This window comes from Harpia harpyja, chromosome 1 (genome assembly GCF_026419915.1).
Source record: "Harpia harpyja isolate bHarHar1 chromosome 1, bHarHar1 primary haplotype, whole genome shotgun sequence".
NCBI lineage: Eukaryota > Metazoa > Chordata > Aves > Accipitriformes > Accipitridae > Harpia > Harpia harpyja.
This window is the reverse complement of record NC_068940.1, coordinates 85,572,719-85,591,946: the sequence shown is the minus strand read 5'-3', so window position 1 is coordinate 85,591,946 and position 19,228 is coordinate 85,572,719. Positions and strand designations below refer to the sequence as shown.

Here is a 19,228-nt window from a genome sequence, read left to right as displayed (position 1 = left end):
CCTCCTGCAACTTGGGCAGTGTGGCTGGAGCACTTGCCAATGAAGACTGAGGCAAAAAAGTCACTGAGTACCTCAGCCTTCTCCATGTCCCAGGTAACCAGGTCTCCATTTCCTTCCAGAGAGGGCCCACATTTTCCCTAGTCTTCCTTTTATCACCGACATACCTATAGAAGTTTTTCTTGTTGCCCTTGATGTCCCTGGTCAGATTTAATTCTATCAGGGCTTTAGCTTTCCTAACCTGATCCCTGGCTGCTCGGACAATTTCTCTGTATTCCTCCCAGGCTACTTGTCCTTGCTTCAATCCTCTGTAGGCTTCCTTTTTGTGTTTGAGTTTGTCCAGTAACTCCTTGTTCATCCATGCAGGCCTCCTGGCGTTTTTGCCTCCTGACGTTTTTGCCTGACTTCCTCTTTGTTGGGATACATCGCTTCTGAGCTTGGAGGAAGTGATCCTTGAATATTAACCAGATTTCTTGGGCCCCTCCTTCCTCCAGGGCTTTATCCCATGGTACGCTACCAAGCAGATCCCTGAAGAGGCCAAAGTCTGCTCTCCTGAAGTCCAGGGCAGTGAGCTTGCTGTGCATCCTCCTCGCTGCCCTAGGGATCTTGAACTCCACCATTTCATGGTCACTGCAGCCAAGGCTGCCCTTGAGCTTTACATTCGCCAATCACTTCCTCAACGTACTGCCTTTACTCCTGTTCATACAGCCCAGGATGCTGTTGGCCCTTGCTGCTGACAGGGCACACTGCTGGCTCATGCGCAGCTTAAGCCAGGTCTTCTTCTGCAGAGCTGCTTCTTAGCCAGTCAGTCCTCAGCATGTTTTCTTGCCAGGGGCTATTTCCTTGCACCAAGTGTATGATAAGATAAATATTTTTTAATATCATATGCTATATTTTATATTATGGTTAAGTTCAACATAGTATGAGACAGTATAATCTGTAAAATGGGAGTCATTTTAGAAGCCTATGTATTTTTTACCTGTCTTAAAGTGTTAATCATTTTAATTTTTCAAAGAGCATACTTTGAATATCCTATAAAGTGAATCAACTGGAATTCTGCATGGAATATACTCCAGAAATGGAAGTTTTCATGTATTACCACTTGATAGAAGGATTGATATGGTCTGCAATTATTTTATGGCTTAATCAATATTAACTCATAAAAGTTACAGTTTTGTCAGCAACATGACAGGTTTTTGGTTTTTCTACTTGGAAATGATTCTGTAATTATTTTAATCATACCAACAAAAAGGAAAAAATTCCCCTACCAATTTTTTCATAAATATTACTCCTAGGTATTGTTTGCCATCCAAATTGCTTCACCTTCCATGGACATGGCTCTTCCTTTATAGCAGAGCTGGAGATCTCAGAGTTTGGAGGAAACACTAACAAGGGGAGGCCTAGTAGCAGCCTCCTCAGTAAAGTGTTGATATGCCATTGTCTAAAAGCTTGGTTTAAGATCTATGTTTGTGATAGCAGATCCCTCCAAAAGAGCTTGGTTTGGCTCAAAGTCAGAAGATTTAGCAAAACACAGCTCTACATATTATCCCATCAAAAACAAGGTATCCAATTTATTAAGCATAACTGATTCCAGACACTTCTGGAGTAAACAACACTTCTCGAGTTTAACCAGTAGCCTGTTAAACATTTTGCGGGGAGAGCTGCATTCCAAATGCTAAAAGCGCTATACATATTTTGCATACCAGGAGGGGTTTGAGTTCAGTACAGTGGATGAAGGTGGAGACATCTTTCTAGTGAAGGGGATTGCTCAGGACCACAGGAGCTACAGACAAGTCTTCAGCTTAAAGAGGCAGAACTACAATATATACTTACAAGAATATAGAAAAACTGATGTATGCCAAATGGCTAGATTTTTGTGTTTCACCCAGGAAGCCAGAGAGGCGTTAGGTTTCCACCCTTTTATTTAGTTTCTGTAGAGGAAGAAAAAGGAATTGAGTGATAGGGAACTGAAGATAGAAAATGTTTCCATTTTTTACCCAAAACACAAGAAGTTTGGAAACAGAGGTTTTTTCTATTAATCTTTTCCACCCCATTTCCACCTGTTTTTCAGAAGTGGTGAGGAGAAAGAAGCTGAGCTGCTGCATTTGTATTTGCAAGCCTAGCATCTCAAAGCCACTGGTCAGATCAGGTTGCAAGTACATGAAAAGGAGTTCAGCATCCCTCCTCGCTAGCCACTGTATTCTGTTTTAAGTTTAAATTAAGAAGCTGAGATGGGAGCATTACTGTCAGGAGGGCAGAGCTCCTGGGTAGAATAGTGCCACAGTTCTTAACAACATTTTGAGGCAACATATTTTTTGAGGATTTTTTTGTTTGTTTTTGTTTTTGTTTTTTTTAGTTTGCTCTTCCTTCTCCTACTTGATAATGATTACATCTGTTTAACAAACAAGACTAAATTCTTGTGAGGCTTGTGAGAAATCTTCCTCTAATAATGAAATAACGGTCCCTCTGTCTTAGCAGAATATGGCTTCACATGCACAATCATTATTGCAAGAATTTAAACATGCTTTCCTTATTTCAGTTTTTCAAAGCACTGAACAGCATGAATACACAAATCACGTTTCAAATATGTAATGCTTATCTATTGCTTCAGATGGGAAGAGGATACAGAGACAGCTTCCTTCAGGTTTTGTATAAACAGCAGGATGCCTGGCTCAAATTTCCTAATAAGGCTAAGGACATTATATGCTTGGCTCCTTTTGGATTTCAGAAGCTAGCTCTCTTAGGGTGCTTGGGTATTTCCCCTTTGAAATTACTTAGATTCTTCAGTTTCAGTCAAAAAGTAGTACATTCCTCCTCATTGCTGAATTTCTTGTCTTGTAGAAAGGTTTCCTTTGTGCTTTGTTGTTTCTTCCATAAGGATAAATCAAACCTGTGCGCACATGGGAAGACTTTTATTTAGGGACTTTTCCTTTTGTGTAGCTTATCTTTCTCTGAAAGCAGTGAGGGACGTGAAAGGAAAATAAAGTTATGAATCTTGCAAAAGGTGTAAAGAGGAGCAAAAGGACTGATCAAAGATATGGAACAGATTCCGTTGCAGAAGAACTCAGTACACTAGGATGCTTCAATCTAGAAAGGAGGTGACTGTGCACAAATATGATCTGCAAGATCAGAAGTGGGGGGAAGAGTGTGGGTGGGGATTGACTACTGTCTGCCCATTCCTGCACAGGAATGCAGTGTGCTCACTGCACAGGAATTAGAGCATCAAATGAAGCCTGTAAAGCTAGATTCAAAACAAGCAAAAGGAAGTGGTGGTTCATGGTGACAGATAGTAGATGTCTGGAATTTGCTGCCAAAGGAAGTAGTCAGGGTTAAAAGTTTACATGGTTTTAAGAGGAAACTGGACAAATTTGCAAAAGAGAAGTCCAGTGAAGATTAATAAATGAACAAAAACTTCATGCAGATCAGGAAGTCCCTGAGCTGAAAACATTTGGAAGCTGAAAGTTACTAGGAGAGAGCATTGTGTATGCATGCCCTCTTCTTATTCTTCCTTCCACATCTGCTTAAAGGCCATGTCGATGAGAAGAGAGCTCAGCTGGATGGACTTCTGGCCTGAGCCAGTATTCCTGAGGAGTTGTTGTGTTTTTTTCCCAGACTGATGACAAAAAGTAGTTTTATGGAGCCTGTGCCTATAAATACCAGAGGTATAGGCAGTGGTTTCCAACTATGGTAGACAGTGGGGGGTGATATACATGGCACATTCTCAATAGCTGAGTACTGTAGTACCATGAGTGAGGCATCTGTCAGGGAAGCAGTGAAATAACAGCTAAAATCCACCACACGGGTAAGGTACATCCACTAACATGACTGGCAGGAGCTAACATCTTCCTGAGGCAGTGTCTCCTCATGCTGCAGAGCCATTATTATTGTGTGTAAGTCCTGGTCTGGAGACAAAATAATACCATCCAATGCATTGCTCTTGAATGGTCACTGATACCTCTTGTATAACAGCTTTTACACAAAGTCCTCTTCCAGAACATTTCTGATGGAGTTAGAAATTGCAGCAGAGGGTATTGCCTGGCTAGAAGAAGAGGAAAGCTAAACCAGGTTTTGAAATGAGACGTGAAGAACTGGAGAGATCTGGAAATCTGCTCAAGGTGACAAGGCTTGGGAGAAGAAAGCAGTACAGTTTTCCCTGGTGAGGAAAGTGAGACACTGTAGTTAAAGGGAGGGAGTGAGAATCCATTTAAAATAAGGTATGGTGTGCTAAATATGTGGTGTATAAAATAGCTACAGAGACAGAGTTGTACAATTCCATGCTACTGGCTCAAGAAGGATAAAATAATATCTTTAACCTGAACGTCTAGGCCACTAGAGAAATTCTGCTTTTAAATTGTTGCAGGAGACATGTATGTTTTCTCTTAATCACAGAAGGCTGTTTTTGAACCTTTGCTGTAATAATTCACTACTGGAGATGCTAACACTCTAGGATTTATGAAAAAAATAAGTAGATATAAAAATTATCTAGTATTCAAATGGATCTACACATGTATCAGTTGTGATCATATATTGAGAGCTTCTTCAAAGGCATGTCATTATATTGTGGTTCTTTTAATTTGTCATCATTAAAAAAAACCTATATGTGCTGGTGACAGAATCCTGGAAAGAGAATTCCCACATGTTATCGCATTGAGAGGGAGAGATTTAGTAGCTATTTAACTGTTCCCTTATGGCAAAAAAGACAATGTTAACCTAATTAAGCAACAGGAAAAAAAAGATTCTTATTTTTGCTTAAGGAGTTTTCATCAGTTAATAAATTATAGTATCTTTCACTTTGTAGGATGCTTTTGACTGAAGATCTCAGTCAGTGTCAAAACAGTTGCTTCTTTAGCCTCATAACTTTAATCAGATGAATGGTACAAATTTTCCAAATCTAGTACTACACAGCATTAGTGTGTGGAAGGCTTTTTGTGTTTATAGCTATTATCTTCCCCTTAGTGCTACAACATTTCTTACAATTACAAACATTTTCTTCAGGAATTTAAGATATTTTGTGTTCAGAGATTAAAGGACCTGATAAGATGGATCTGATTATAGCTCTTTATAAACTGAGGCCCTTAAAGAATAGTCTTGTCTATGTTTAGGTGAGTTCCTATTGAGATCTTATTGCAAACTTCCACATATATTTTGTTGTGATTTTACATGATTGGATTGTCATGAATTAGAATTTATCTTCCCTCCATAGCATTTGGGTTCCCAGGCATTCTCTGAGGCTTCTTGAAAGAAGCAATAAATGCTCTGTGTAAAAATTAAAGACAAACTGCCAACAATAAAAATAGGTTTTAATCAGAGAATAAAAATCTGTGAAGATAAAGCTGAAGAGAATGCACTTTAATATGAGATCAAAAATGAACAAAGTGTTTCATTATACAAAGTTGAGTTATTACCAAAAGAAGTCTGTAACAAATAATGATCAAAAGTTGTGTTGCTAGAATTCAGATTTCCTTTTTTTTTTCTTTTACTTTCTAAAGCTGGTAAAATCATTATATTTCAATAGGCAGATACTGACCTGAACTAATAACCAGATTTCCATGCAGCAACTTTGAGTTTATCCTGTTACAGAGATCAGAATCTGGCCCCAAGAGTCTAACAAAATTAAGTACAGCAATGAAATTGACACCAGTAAAAGGTGGAAAAAAAAGTTACCTACTGTAATTCCTATAACTGGGCAATATCTTGCTGTGCTGTTACTCATCATGCTCCTAGTTGAAGACAGTATATTCTCATGGCTGTGCTGTTAAATTGAAAAAAACAGTGTTGATCCAAAATTCAAGACCTCTTGAGAAGGGAACAAATCTGTTAGACTCATTGTATGAGTATGTCATTACCATTCACATTTTTTCTCTTTGCAGTTTGCTATTCCACAAGACACTCCTGAACTTGCTGCTTTTTTGTATAATTCCACAATTTCTCATTACATCAGGAGAAGGGATGTCACAGTGGCAGAACCTCACAGGAAAAACTCTGCAAAAATATTGGTGAGCTATCTAAAAACTTTAAACTGGCACTATGCATGCAGTATACCAAGGTGGCTGTTGGTTTGACTGCAATTTATTTACAGACTTTTAAATATTTTTCTAAGTGATTTTTAACCCCTCAGTTTAAAATATTATTACATATCACCATGCCACAGGTTAGCAATTTTGTTTGACAGATTTTTACATTAAAGATCATGCATGCCAAATTCCTGGCTGTCTTACTCCTGGCTGTTTGCAGACAAACCTCTGTGGTCACACAATGGCACACATATCACAGGGAATTTCGGCACAGATCTAGAGAATGGGCCCCTCTTCCACAAACTAAATTTCAGATTCTGACTTTTGAAAGGTAGTTCTCTTCTTGTTAACTTGACTCCTAGCATTCTGGCTCTTTCATAAAGAGTAGCTCACACTTAAAATTAACATTTTCATGTAAAATAACAGTTCTGACGTACAAATACTTTGGAGTATATTTGTTCCCCCCAGTAAGTACTTATATACACATGGAAGAGTAAGACTCTTTCCCTTTACATTACCACAAGCAAGGCAAATGGGACAGGTCACTGCATTTTTAACATTCCAGACAATGCTGGAGCAAGAGCAAAGATCTTTCTCCCAGGAAAATAGTTCTGATTAGTCAGTCTGGTACCTGAGTATTTGGACTTGGCTGTATTTTCAGAAGGTTGGGGTTTTTTTCCATTCCTGCATTCAATGTCCCATCGTTAGCATACTTCAGCATTACAGGTATCAGCTCCCCTTGCCTAGAGGCTGTGTTCAAACTCGATGACCTTGAGGTCAGTCGTGGGATTCATGCAGTCAGTGCTTTCCATCTATTTTTATGAACCTTGGGCAGATTTTCTTTGGAGCTGTCCAGTCTCTTATTAAGCTGTTTACTGCAAGCTCACATGTGAATTCCTTGACATCCCTAGAATTTGGTTATGAAGAAAAGAACCTCACAGACCTAAGTATTCTGGAGTAATAGAATAATTATGCTGCTTCTGAAAGTTAATTTGGCAATTTTCATAACAGGAAGAAGATAGAATCTGAAAGTAATGAATACCATAATGTTATTAAGAACAAAATCACAGATGAACCCATTTTAAACAATAATTGCTGTTGAGTCCTATGTAATTCTTTCATCAACCTAATACCCTGGGAAGAATCTGATTCCACTGGGGCTGAAGGAAAAATGGCTGGGCTTTTGAAGACATACCAGTCAATACCACAGAACACTTAATCCATTTTTCAGTAATACCTTAATTATCAGTTATCTTTGTCAGTGATTAGGCTCATATGCTGCCAGCATAGACATTACTGCAGCAACTGAAAGTGATTAAAAAGTTCTTAAGTATGTACTGTGTCTGCATCTTAAAATACGAAGCAGAGATTTTTCAGCTGCTTGATGTCGACAGATAGTATTTAGCTGAGTACTTAGTAATATAAAATTGGCACTGTGATGAGCAGTCTTCTAGGACAATATGCTTTTGATAAGCACAAATTAGGATAAGATTGAGTACAGTGCTTACCACTGGATATATAGCAGGACTTTTCCAGGATGGACTTGGAAAAGCAATATGTCATTTGTTCAGTTAGAAAGGTGTCACAATTCTGTGTGCCTTCAGCATTGCATACTATAGATCTAGAAAAATTAAATTTTATTTTGACACATTGGAAGTACACATGGAAAGTGAATGTTGCTCTGGAAAATGACCAATTGGCCAAAGGTAATTATTTGTTAAAATTTGTATTTTTTTTGTCAGAAATTTTAAGTTATTTTCATTTTCATTAAAGCATTTTCACAGAGAGAAAAAATGTTCTGAGAACCTTTTACTCTATTTATACTGTTTATTAAACATTTGGTTACTCTTCCATTAGTTCTAATGTTACAATGTTCTGAAAGTCACTACAGACTAAATGCATTACTAAGAAAAATAGAAATATGTGTTCAGGTCCTAAAATGTCAGCCAAAAGTAGACTTTTTTGCATACTAATGATTTATTTTGTTAATATGTGTTTTTGGCCACTATGATTAATGAAAACAGCTCTCCTCCTTCCTGCAACATAAATAAATCTGGTTGGAGGATGTTTAAATATGAAAAGCCAAATAAACAGATACTTTGAAATATTCATTTCAAAGAAAGGTTTATAGCTGCAAGTTCCAGGGTTTACAGTTTCATTTTCAGGCAGATTTAGAAAACAGTGATTAAGCATACAGCTTCTACTTAACTTGTGGTAAGATAGAGATTTGTGGGAAAAGCTGTCTATAAAGATACAGGATTCCTTAAGGGTGTTTTCAGATCTGTTACATACACCATCATCTCATTTTCTGAAGTATGGGCTTTGGTAGTGCAGCCATTCCTGAGGGAATATACTTGTGAAAACTTAGCTTTGCTTTTGAGGTCACAAGACCTTCTGTCATGAGTGTCAATCAAGCGTCTGTAAGGGAAGGATTCTCTGCTTTGTTATAAAAATATGAATCAATTAAAACCTTGGCCTTCCTCCTGAATCAAACCAAAACTTTTCAGGTAAAACCCATTTGTATATATAAACCTATACATTTTTTTACACACACTTTTAATCATTTTTCTGAGATCTTTCTCCCTTTCTATGCCCTAAACAACTGCTTAATTTCTGTGGTTACCTCATGAGACTCTGCTCGTTCCCTTCAGTGGCTTTCAGTCAGCTTTTAACCTTTTTTTTGACATTCTTCTGGCAGACGGAGTATGTAGTTTTGAGTTGTATTGCTTGGCTTTTGTCTTCAACCCTGTGTATGAGCCAGAATCACTGCTCATCAGAAACATTTCATGGACAACAAGTTTCAAGTAGAGCAACTAATGAATCTCAGCAAATGTTCTGGCTGCTATAATGTAAACATCAGTAAGCAAACCAGGAGAGTTAGAAGAGGGGAAAGATTTAGGAACATAAATAAAGACTTCAGGCATGGAGAACAGGAAAAAAAAAGTGTTGAAATCACAAAATGACTGATAGATGAAGACAAAGCACATGCTTCAAAGGATTGATAAGTACCTGGACATTTTAAGAGTTCTTCAGAGTAGATATTGTTGAAAATTATTACTTTTATTTTCATTACTACAGGTAGGCAGTTGTATGCATTGGTGGTGCAAAAAGAATCTCTTGCTTGGTTTATAGTTCGCACAATGACTCTTGGGGTATCTCATGTATATTAGATGAAATTACTGATTTCAGACTACTTAACTCTTTAAGGGAAAGTTGATTTGTTTTGCTAATTTATAGCTTTTGAAAATGTTTATATACATTTTTAAAGCATAGGTATGACTTTCCTTTATTTTGTACACAGAACTGTACAAATGTGAAGTGTATCCTAATTTCCTGCACTGTGGGACAACTGGAAAGAGGGAAGAGTGCAGCGCTAAAAATCAGGTCCCGGCTATGGGCCCAAACATTCCTGGAGGTAATACACACAAAAATCTCTTTCTATACCCAAAGACACCTGCATCTTTTATTTGACCAGATATTTAAGAATACAAATGATGAAATTAAATGGGCCAAATGCAAATCCTTTTTATTACCACTTTCTTTGAAGATAACATCTCACTGGTTCCTGTTCAGGTCACACGCATGCTGCTTACTTTTCTTTTTCTCACTATCACTCCCTCTCAAATTCATGTCCTGAATCTTACCTGAAAATTCCAATATTATTTTTAAACACCTTTCCTGGACTGACCCAGATCAATAATCTCCTAGGTTTCCATGATGTGCTCTGCATTCTTCACATCCTTCCCAATGAAAGGTTTTTCTTGGAGCCAAACCGTATATGGTATACACTGTGTCCAGCTTAAAAATTCATTGTTATTCATTCTCTGTTAATCTAGGGAAGAGTAATATGTATCAAGCTCATATGACGTACAACACTCATGTAGTGACAATCTGTGTCTTACCACTAAAAAGAAGGGACAGTGCAGACCATAGAAAAAATGAACTTCTCCTTTCAAATTCCTGCATTTCCAACCTCATATGCTCTCAGAATTGTATTTACACTGCATAAGGCAGAAGGATTGCACTGTAAGCTGTTCCTCACAGCTGGCCATGTGTCTGTAGTACTATGTGGTTGTCATGTCATTAACACTGGGCGGTACATTGACAAATTTATAATTCAGTTTGCTGTTACTAGGAAATAACTGCAGATCCTAACTTGATCAAACTGATTGATTATCACGTTCATTCTTCAAGGAATTTAGAATTCCCCAGTCTTTCTACCTGGAGTGCAAGAACCTTCCTGTGTTCCCCGTAGTTGTAGGAGAATGATTTATCCCCAGAGTACCTTTTGCCCTAGCAAGAGAAGAATTGAGGATCTTCAGCTTACAACAGGAGCTTTAAATTAAGCTCCTTGCACCTTTAAATTAAGCTCCTCACACCTTTTAAGTTAATTTCTCCTTTTCCTCAAATGTGAAAGTGGATAGAAGAAATTCTTCCTCGCTTAACTTGCTTTCCTGGAGAAACAAGAGAGCAGATGGGACATTATTTACAGAAGGTTGAATGCCAGCTCAATAGCTAACTGTCATGGCACCAAATCCACAATGGGAGCATACTTTGGGGGTCACGGGTCTCTCTTAGTGTACGGGACCATGGCAGTGTTTACTGAAAGGATGACTTGAAAGGTTTTTCTACCTGTCAGGACTAAAGGTCACATTCTGTGTTCCTTCTGCAACAGCTATTAGCACCATTATGACTGAAGAGAGCACAGAACTATCTGGCCTTGCTTGAGAGAAAGTGATTTCTGTCTAGTTCAGTAACAAAGGACATCCTTTCAGATTCTAGGTGAATTAATTCCTGATTTGTCAGTACATTTTCTTTCTATTAACAATCAATCCCAAGAAACTTTCATATCCTTTCTTCAGTTCCCTTAGCACAGATACAATGCTTTTAAGAGGAGGCATATTTAGCAAATGTGTTTGAAAGGCTAGACTGGATGTACTTCATTAAGGTTTGCTCAGTGAGTCATCTGCTAGTGGGAAAAAAGGGCAGGCTCTGGTTGAAATTTAAGCCCAAAAGCTCGACAGCTTGGATATCTCTCTGTCCTTCCAAATCTGGGATGGACATCTTCTAATGTAAGCTTTTGCAAAGGTCTTAACAAAATTTTGCACAGAAAATGCCAGTACATCAGCATCTCTACACTCATAGGAAAGACATACATATTGGAAAATATGATGGGAATTTTATTCCAATTTTTTCTAATTTCAGTAGGAGTCTGGCATTCACACACTAGCTAGTCCCTGTTAAGTTCAGTTAAGAAGTTAACTGCACTAGTTCACTGTTCCTAATACATAGAGACAGGCAGAGAGGCAGAGATATTATCCCTGGCTGGAACAATCTGTGATAATTTTGACCACTGCAGTGTGCAAGTAATATCACAGTGAACATTCCCCATCTTCTTCAGCAAGCAAAAGATAAAGCTTAGCTCCCTTAGCTAGCTACCTTACTGGGAACTAGACCTGACATATTCCAGATCCAATCAAGTCTTTCTGTTCATCATTCTGCTGGTGAAATCTAATTAACTCTGTAACGGCCAAAACCAAGGTCCTGTGAAAAAACAAGCACATAAATGAAACCCCTTGCACAGATCTTTAGATGCCAATTTTCTAGGCTTATTACAGCTATTTCAGTGGGAATTAGCCTCATAAAAGTTTTTTCTAAGTCAGTTTAGTATGTAACAAGAAATAACTGTAAGAGATTAAAGCTAAACAAATTTAATGAGAAACAGAGACTGTTTCTCTGAGTTTTTGGTTGTGACAGAGGATGTGTAACATTTGGAACAAACTAGCTACAGAAGACATGAAATCTCCTTTTCTTAGTGAATCTTAATAAAGACAGAATCTTCTAGCATATAAGCTTAGTTAGCTTGACTTAGGTTCAGAACAAGGATAACTGCATGAAGTTGAGTGGGACGTTTAATGCAGGAGCAGGGGGACTCATCTTACCTAATTTTAGTCATCTGAAAGTTAGATGCCAAAGCTGATTGCCTAACTCTGTAGCCAGTGACAAAACAGAGAGGTATCTTCACAGGATGCTTTATCCAGCTGATTTGAAACACCTTCTCTGCCCTCCTTCTGATCTGGATGGTGGAGAAGAGTCAAAGCTCTGCCTTGGGACACGGGTGTGTGCAAACACACCAGGCAATGCCAGTGCTGCAGTTCCTCTAGCTTCTCCTTACTCCTTAATAAGTCCTGCTTGCTATGCCTGCAGCTCCCTTCACTCAGTGAGCTCAAGGCAGAGGTGGAATCTTACACCAACCTGTGGGCAGGGGCAAGGATGAGCCATCCTGTAGACTCCCTGGGTGCAGAGACCTCATGGCATACACTACTACAAGTACATCTTTTGCTTACTCCACTGTCCTTACATACCCCGGGTATCAAACAAGGCTTTTTATGGGCTGTGATTCTACCTTTTATCTGTATCCTTAGGAAATATTTCTGTTTCCTTCGAATAGTAACTTGCAAGCCTTGTAAAGGCTCAGAAAACTCCACTTAAAGCAACAGGATTTTTTTCTAAGTAAAAAAGGTAGTCCCCAGAGAACTGTTGCATCCTCCCATTTATGTCTAAGAAGCTACCAGAATAACATGACCCCTGCTTCACATGCAAACTTAGATATTGAGAAGAGAGCAAATAGTGTGATGGGATCTGGTTGCCTTCCTCCCATTCACCTCAAAACAGTTCCCTTTTTCACAGCCCCTTTTAAAATTAACAGTTACCCAGCCATCACCAAAAAAGGGTGTAGAGCATAATTAGTTTCCTAAAAAGGGCACAATCTGCTCTTAGTAAGCCTGTAAACTTGTCGTTCCTAAGGTTATTCCAGAAGTAAACTAAAGTATACCTAAAAAACAACTGCTGTTAGCTAGGCTGAAATCTGCAGACTTAAACTGAGGATTAAAATACAGTCAAAATAATCAGGATGTGGTGATTCTGAACCAGGAAGGACTGTTCAAGGGCCAGACTGAACCCCACAGTTATGGTTTTGTAAAGAAACTTAGAGGAAAAGTTGCTGTCTCCACAGTAACATCCCAAACTCTTTTGCATATACAATTAAAGTACAAAATTTTCATATGCCAAAGCAAGCAGGATAATGGTGACATACAACATTCTTCAACTGTGTTATAATCTAAATGAAGATACAATCTGCAGAAGAAAGCTGAGAACACACTGTCATTATGTATTTTCTTATCATAGATATGCTAATGCAAACCTGAGAAGAATTTGACTGAAAGTAATTGATTAATGCTAGGACAAAATAATACAAGTTTCTCATCGAATTTATATGGAACAGCCTGTATATTTTTTTGCCACAAAAGGTCAGTCATGTATTGACTGACTCCTTCCTCTTCCACTTAGTTTGACTGACAACAGCTGACCCCTTTGCCTCTTGACAGTTGTAGTCTGTCACCTTAAAACCCGAACTCCCATAACAAATAACAGTTAAATGACGTGCAATGATTAGACATGTTTGAGTAAATAAAGCAGCCTAAATCTCCCAACCAGCCAACAAAGATAGAGACAGACATTGTGCAAAGGCCAAGAAGAATCACAGACTTTTTTGGATTAACTTCAAAGCCTGACTGTAAATATGAACTCTCTAGTAAAGCAGACTTTTGGATTCAGACTTGCTGATCAAGCAAATAATAGCCTGATTCGTGCAAAAGAGAAACAACCTTACATGGTTATGTTACATTGTGTTCTGTTAGGGCTCTATTATGTCCCCATTTGTCTATTCATGGTATTTCTGACTCACCAGAGGGACATCCAAGGGGACCTTGCCCAGTGTTCTTTGAACTCTGATGGGTACTTTTTAATGTAAGACTCAGGAGTTGGCTAGTAAAACATCTGTTTTGAAAATGTATTTCTAAATGATGAATCTGTACCATCCGTCTGATTTGAGACATCTTTCCAGGCTCCAAGCTCTTTGGACACTTATAGCACTGTGGGAAGTGGAACTCAGCTCATTCTTGACTATTATTTCAGCCTGTATTGAAAGTTCCTCACAATGATAAAAATCTTCTTCTGGGAGAGCTTGGGGAGGCAGTAGTGTAAAAAAAACCACAGAGGGTGTATGAGGTTCCCAAGAGGTTTGAAGTTTATTTTATTTTCGTTAATGTTATTGAATATAATTGCATTGTTTCTCTCTTGACTTTTAGACAGATCCAGATATTTGAATTTGGCACTCCTGACTGCATGAACTTTAGTAGCTAGAAGGGAGAAAAATCTAGTTTTAATGTGAGAAAGCTGAAAAGCAACAGAAGCATGGCAGCCACACTGTAATTGGGTGCTCCCTCAGTACACAAAGCCATGTTTTGGCTTCTCGGTTAAATACTTGTTATTTCAGTGTTTCTGAACATGCACTGCTCCTGTTTCGTTTTAGATGCCTAAAAATGGAAATATATGCTTGACATAATAAAGGTGATGAGTGCTGCAGCACCCACGTCTTAAGTGCCTGGCCCCGGACTGGTATCCAAAACCTGAAACTAAATACCTAGGCTCCCTACACAGCATACAGAGACAATGAGGTACCTCAGACATTGATTTGCACTAACCATCAGGGTAGTGCATGAGGGCAATCCCTTATCAGGACGATAGGCACCCAAATCAGGATTAAGCGGGAATATTTCCACCCTCTCAGAAGGCAGAGTCCAAAAATTACTTAGGAAGTACCTATAGCATTAGTTGAAAGACTTAGAGGACTTTGTTTATTCAATATTTAGTGGCAGAAGCTAGAGCTTGCAGTCTAGTGATTAGAGAATTCATGACTGGAAGACAGGAATTCAGTTCGCTCCTCAGCTTGAGAAGCTCCACATCCCTGCTTTATAGAATGATGGTATTCCCTTCTGCTGAAGCTGCACCTCTACAAGGACATAAAAAGAAATTGGGAGGTCTGGAAGGGTATAGAAAATGAGAAAGAGCCTGATGTAATACCTTGTTATTTTGGACCATCAGCTAGAAGTCCTCCAGTCCTCTCATCCTCCTTTGCCTTCATTGCCTGGCACCTGGAGCTATCACCACTGTTAGAGTGCATGCTCTAATTGTACTTCCTTGATGAGAAATGTTGTTGAGAATCTCCATATTTTACTACTGGTGAACTCAGAGGCTCTTCTTAGTATGGTAGAAATTCTGTAGGCCAGGTAATGCTTTTGGGACAAGGATTCACTTTAGCTGCACAAAGGCTGTTGGAGGCAGAATGCAGATAACCAGTGCAGTGGGGCCACACAGACTGTCCTCTGTGCAGCACACATATGTTTGCAGAGGCCTGGAAGTCAGAACACAGGTGAACTGGTGGAGGTGGTCCAAGACAGGTGAGAGATCTAGCTCTTGTATAGGCTCCTTTATTCAATCACTTTTCTCCCTCTCCTCTTTCCTATGGGAGCAATTATTGCATATGTAAGTGGGATATGACCCTAAGGAACAATAGTTTCTATCCTCAGCATCCCCCTGCCCAGAACCTCTTTCTGTGTCCGGTGGAAAACATCTCAGTCAAGGGAAGCTTGCTTAGTGTTTTCAAAGCATAATTTTGCAGCCAGTCTAAATTCCCTATCCGTGGGTGGAAGTGGTGAAGCACCAGAAAAATCAGTGAGAGAGATAGCTTGTTCTCTCATTAATTGTCATATATAAGCCATATATGGAAGTTTAAGTAGATTATTTTAATTCAGACTGAGAATTAAAAGCCATAAATGTGATGCGCTGCCCTTCAAGCCACATATAATAACAGAAGGAGGAAGTCATCAAAGAAATTTGCCTTTACGTCAAACAGCCGTTGTTATTTGAAAAAACAAAATGAGTAAAAAAGAAAACTGTGTGTGGCCAAAAATATGGTATTATACTGGATTTGATTGTTTATGTGGAATGAGGGCGAGAAAGAAAGAGACCTTGGCACTGGGCTGAACTAGCTGGAGGTTTTTTTGGGTGTGGGCTAGTTTTGTTTTCATTCATTGTTATTCAAAATAATGTCAAAATGTTAACAACAGCAGAACATGAGATTCTTGCTAGATGTGCTAAAGTATAGGTAACATTAGGTATATGAAGAAATAAACATCTTAAATCGATAACTATTAAAAACTGTATATTAAAGTGTTCTGAAATCACAACAAAATATCTGCCTCTATTATAATTTAAAATAGTCTGTTTAAATGAATGTAAAAGATATAATATGTGAAGTGTAAGAAGTTAATGACAGAGATGATGTGTTGATTTTCAGAGGAGTTGTATTGTCTTTGGTCACAGATACATTTGGGTGGATATACCCTCTTGTTACAAATAGCACAAGTACTTTTTGACCATGCACAGAGTCATACGTACATTTTTTAACAAATTAATTCAAGAACAAATAGTTGTATGACCTCTACTCAGCATTTATGTAAGCTACTCTATTTATTGGCAGTAGTTCAGGTTTTTGGAGGTATGGGTCAAAGAAAGCAAGCTAATGAATTCCCAAAGCATATATTTAAAAGGTAACACCATATTGCTTACCCTCTTGTTTCTAAAATGTGCCAGACTCTAGCAGACATGAAGGGAAACAAGTTTTAATCAAGCAGGGCCAATATTGTTATAACAGCACTGAATTCCATATGCAACAGACATAAGTTCTGGGGGGAAAATTCCACCACAGCATGTAGCTTGCAATAGAGAAAGTATGTGCTTTTCAGTTAGGGTGACTTCACTGGGCTACATCTAACCAGAAAAAAAGTATTTCAGAGAAGTTGAACAATGCACCATAGAGGCAATGGAACAAAGTCATTCTGGGGAGTCTCTCCAGTAGTTAAACCCTTCAAACCTGCAGAAGAACAATGACCTGTCAGACTTCTTTAAGCTTCCAAAAGTTTTGTTCCTCCTACCATCAGTCTAGCTCCTGGTGGGCCAGATTTGTCCCTGCATTTTAGTCTGCTCTCTGATTAGGATGCCTCCATATGCCTTAGAGGTGCTTTGGGGAGACTTCAGGTCTTTGCTTGAGCTTCCTTCAGAAACCACCAGCATTCCACTGGAGCCTGGAGACCTCTTCTTCAAATTGTCCAAGATTTTCCCGCACTTCCCACATTATTTCTGTTTGTCTCAATTGTACTTAGGGCAACACTGCACTGAATATCTGTTGGGAACACTTTCCTTCATTTCTGGATGCTTCCGTGTCTCGCAACTGTTGAAGAAAACAAAGGCTTCTGTTCAAAAATCTATTTGTAAAACAAAAGTGTGTAGAGAGAGAGAAGCTTCAATAAATACACCAGCAGGGATCTACCACCAAGCAAAACAGGGGATGGCCATGTTTTGCCTACTTACGGGGATATTGGTCTCAGTGACGCACGCAAGAGCAGACTCTTCTTGTTCTAACACAAGGGGAACCTCAAAAGGCCAAAGTAGCTAGGGCTGGCCTCCCTACTGTTGGTCATTAGGCACTGACATTCACAAATACCAAATTCCTACTTCCCCTTCCTCTGAGCCATAATGAAGTCCTCAGCTTGAATTGCAAACCACAGGTCCTGCTGCTTCCAGTAAACACTGAATATTTAAACATCTGCAATTTAAAAAATGATATGGTGGAGAAATGCTGTTTCTCACAAATGACTTGAGAATTATAAAAAAGGCTGTAGGAGAGACAGCTACCTGTATCTCCAAGGTGTTGGTACAAGTAAAAATCCTGTTTGCAACTGACACTGACCACAGTCATTGTTTTAAAGCCCTTTGCCACAAACACATAATTCTGTGAATGCAGGAAAATACTCTCTAGTCTTTTATATTCTCCATTCCTGTAAAGCAATGGAGATGTGCAGCATTTCTGGGAGCCTAATGAAGGGTCAAGGAGAGTTGATAGCTGTGGGCACAACCCAAGGCTATTAACCCCAGCCAAGCATTAATCCACAGGAAGTACCCTCTTCTGATGTTCTTATTACTGATATAAGCTGAAAATGAAATAAGCCACGTATAGTAGGTGAAAAGATTTTTTTTCCATGAGTGCTGTGTTTCCTTTATATGATGTTTCAAGAGAGTTTAATGCCTTTACTGTACCTTAGCCAATCAGGCTGCATGTCTAATGTTTACTTCTTTAATAATATAATATATTCTGCTCTCTCCATTACAGATTACTTTTATAAGTCATATAAATCATATCTGGAATCCTGCTTAATATGAATTGCTTAGAATTGAAAACAAGGCTTTTTTTCGGGCTTTTTTCTGAATGCAAATCATTGCACAACTACAGAAACATGCTGGGACTTTGTGTGAGAAGTCTAGTGCTGTAGAATAAAAGATGAAGAATGGCTTGAGTCTGAAAATGGAAAATAATTAGTGTGATAAGGAAAAATTATTTTTCTGAAGACCATCTCATCATAGATGTTCAGTACCATGAAAATGTATAAAAAATACTTCTTTTGCCAATTCCAATATTAAATCTGTCTAATTTTTCATTTCAAACACTGTTGATGGAAAAGGTAGTTCCCTTTCATTAGATGCCATCTGTCTTAAGGAGCTGATTTGACTGTCCCTCTGTAGTCATTTGAGGCAGTATTCTTTGTATTGCTCATTCCTAATATAAGCCCCAAGGAGAGGGTAAATGTTCTGATAATAAACATTCGGCTGCTTTCAGTATTTTAAAAGAACAAAACTATGGTGTAGCCAAATGAGTTCCGAAAGGCAATAAATGTGCTGTCTTCATGTCACCAGTAAACACTCACATATTTGAAGAGAAAACTAGTCTTTCAAAAAGAAGACAGAATGGACAAGGCAAATACCAGAACTACAGCCCTGGACCCCAAGAGAGCAGCCTTCAGCCTTTTCAGGGATCTGCATGGAAGAACTCCATGGGAGATGATGCTGAAGAAAAGAGGAGTCCAGGAGAACTAGTGATTCTCCAGGATCACATCCTTTAAGCTCAAGAACTGTCCATCCTGACATGCAGGAAGTCAAGGAAAGGTGGCAGGAGGCCTGCATGGATGAACAAGGAGCTCCTTGGTAAAACTCAGACGTAGAAAGGAAACATAAAAGAGGTAGAAGCGGAGTCAGTTGACCCAGTGCAGAGGCTGGGTGGGGAATACAGAGACAGTGTCTAAGCATGCAGGGACAGAGTTAGGAAAGTAAAAGCCCACCAGGAGCTGAGCCTAGCAAGGGACTTCAAGGAGGCTTCTATAAGTATATCAGCAGCAAAAGGAAGGCTAGGGAAAATATGGGTCTTCTGCTGAATGGGACATAGAAAAGGCTGACTTACTTAGTGCCTACTTCACTTTGGT

General features: G+C 38.8%; 1 protein-coding gene across 2 annotated transcripts in view; it reads left to right on the top strand.

Annotated features, from left to right (window-relative positions):
- The window catches only part of ITGA8 (integrin subunit alpha 8), a 120,958-nt gene that overhangs the window by 87,283 nt on the left and 14,447 nt on the right, over positions 1 to 19,228 (top strand). For both annotated transcript variants that reach the window (XM_052803175.1, XM_052803184.1), the window contains exons 26-27: positions 5,868 to 5,993; positions 9,313 to 9,426. In XM_052803175.1, coding sequence (XP_052659135.1) covers positions 5,868 to 5,993; positions 9,313 to 9,426 — 240 coding nt within the window. The remainder of the gene's footprint in view (positions 1 to 5,867; positions 5,994 to 9,312; positions 9,427 to 19,228) is intronic.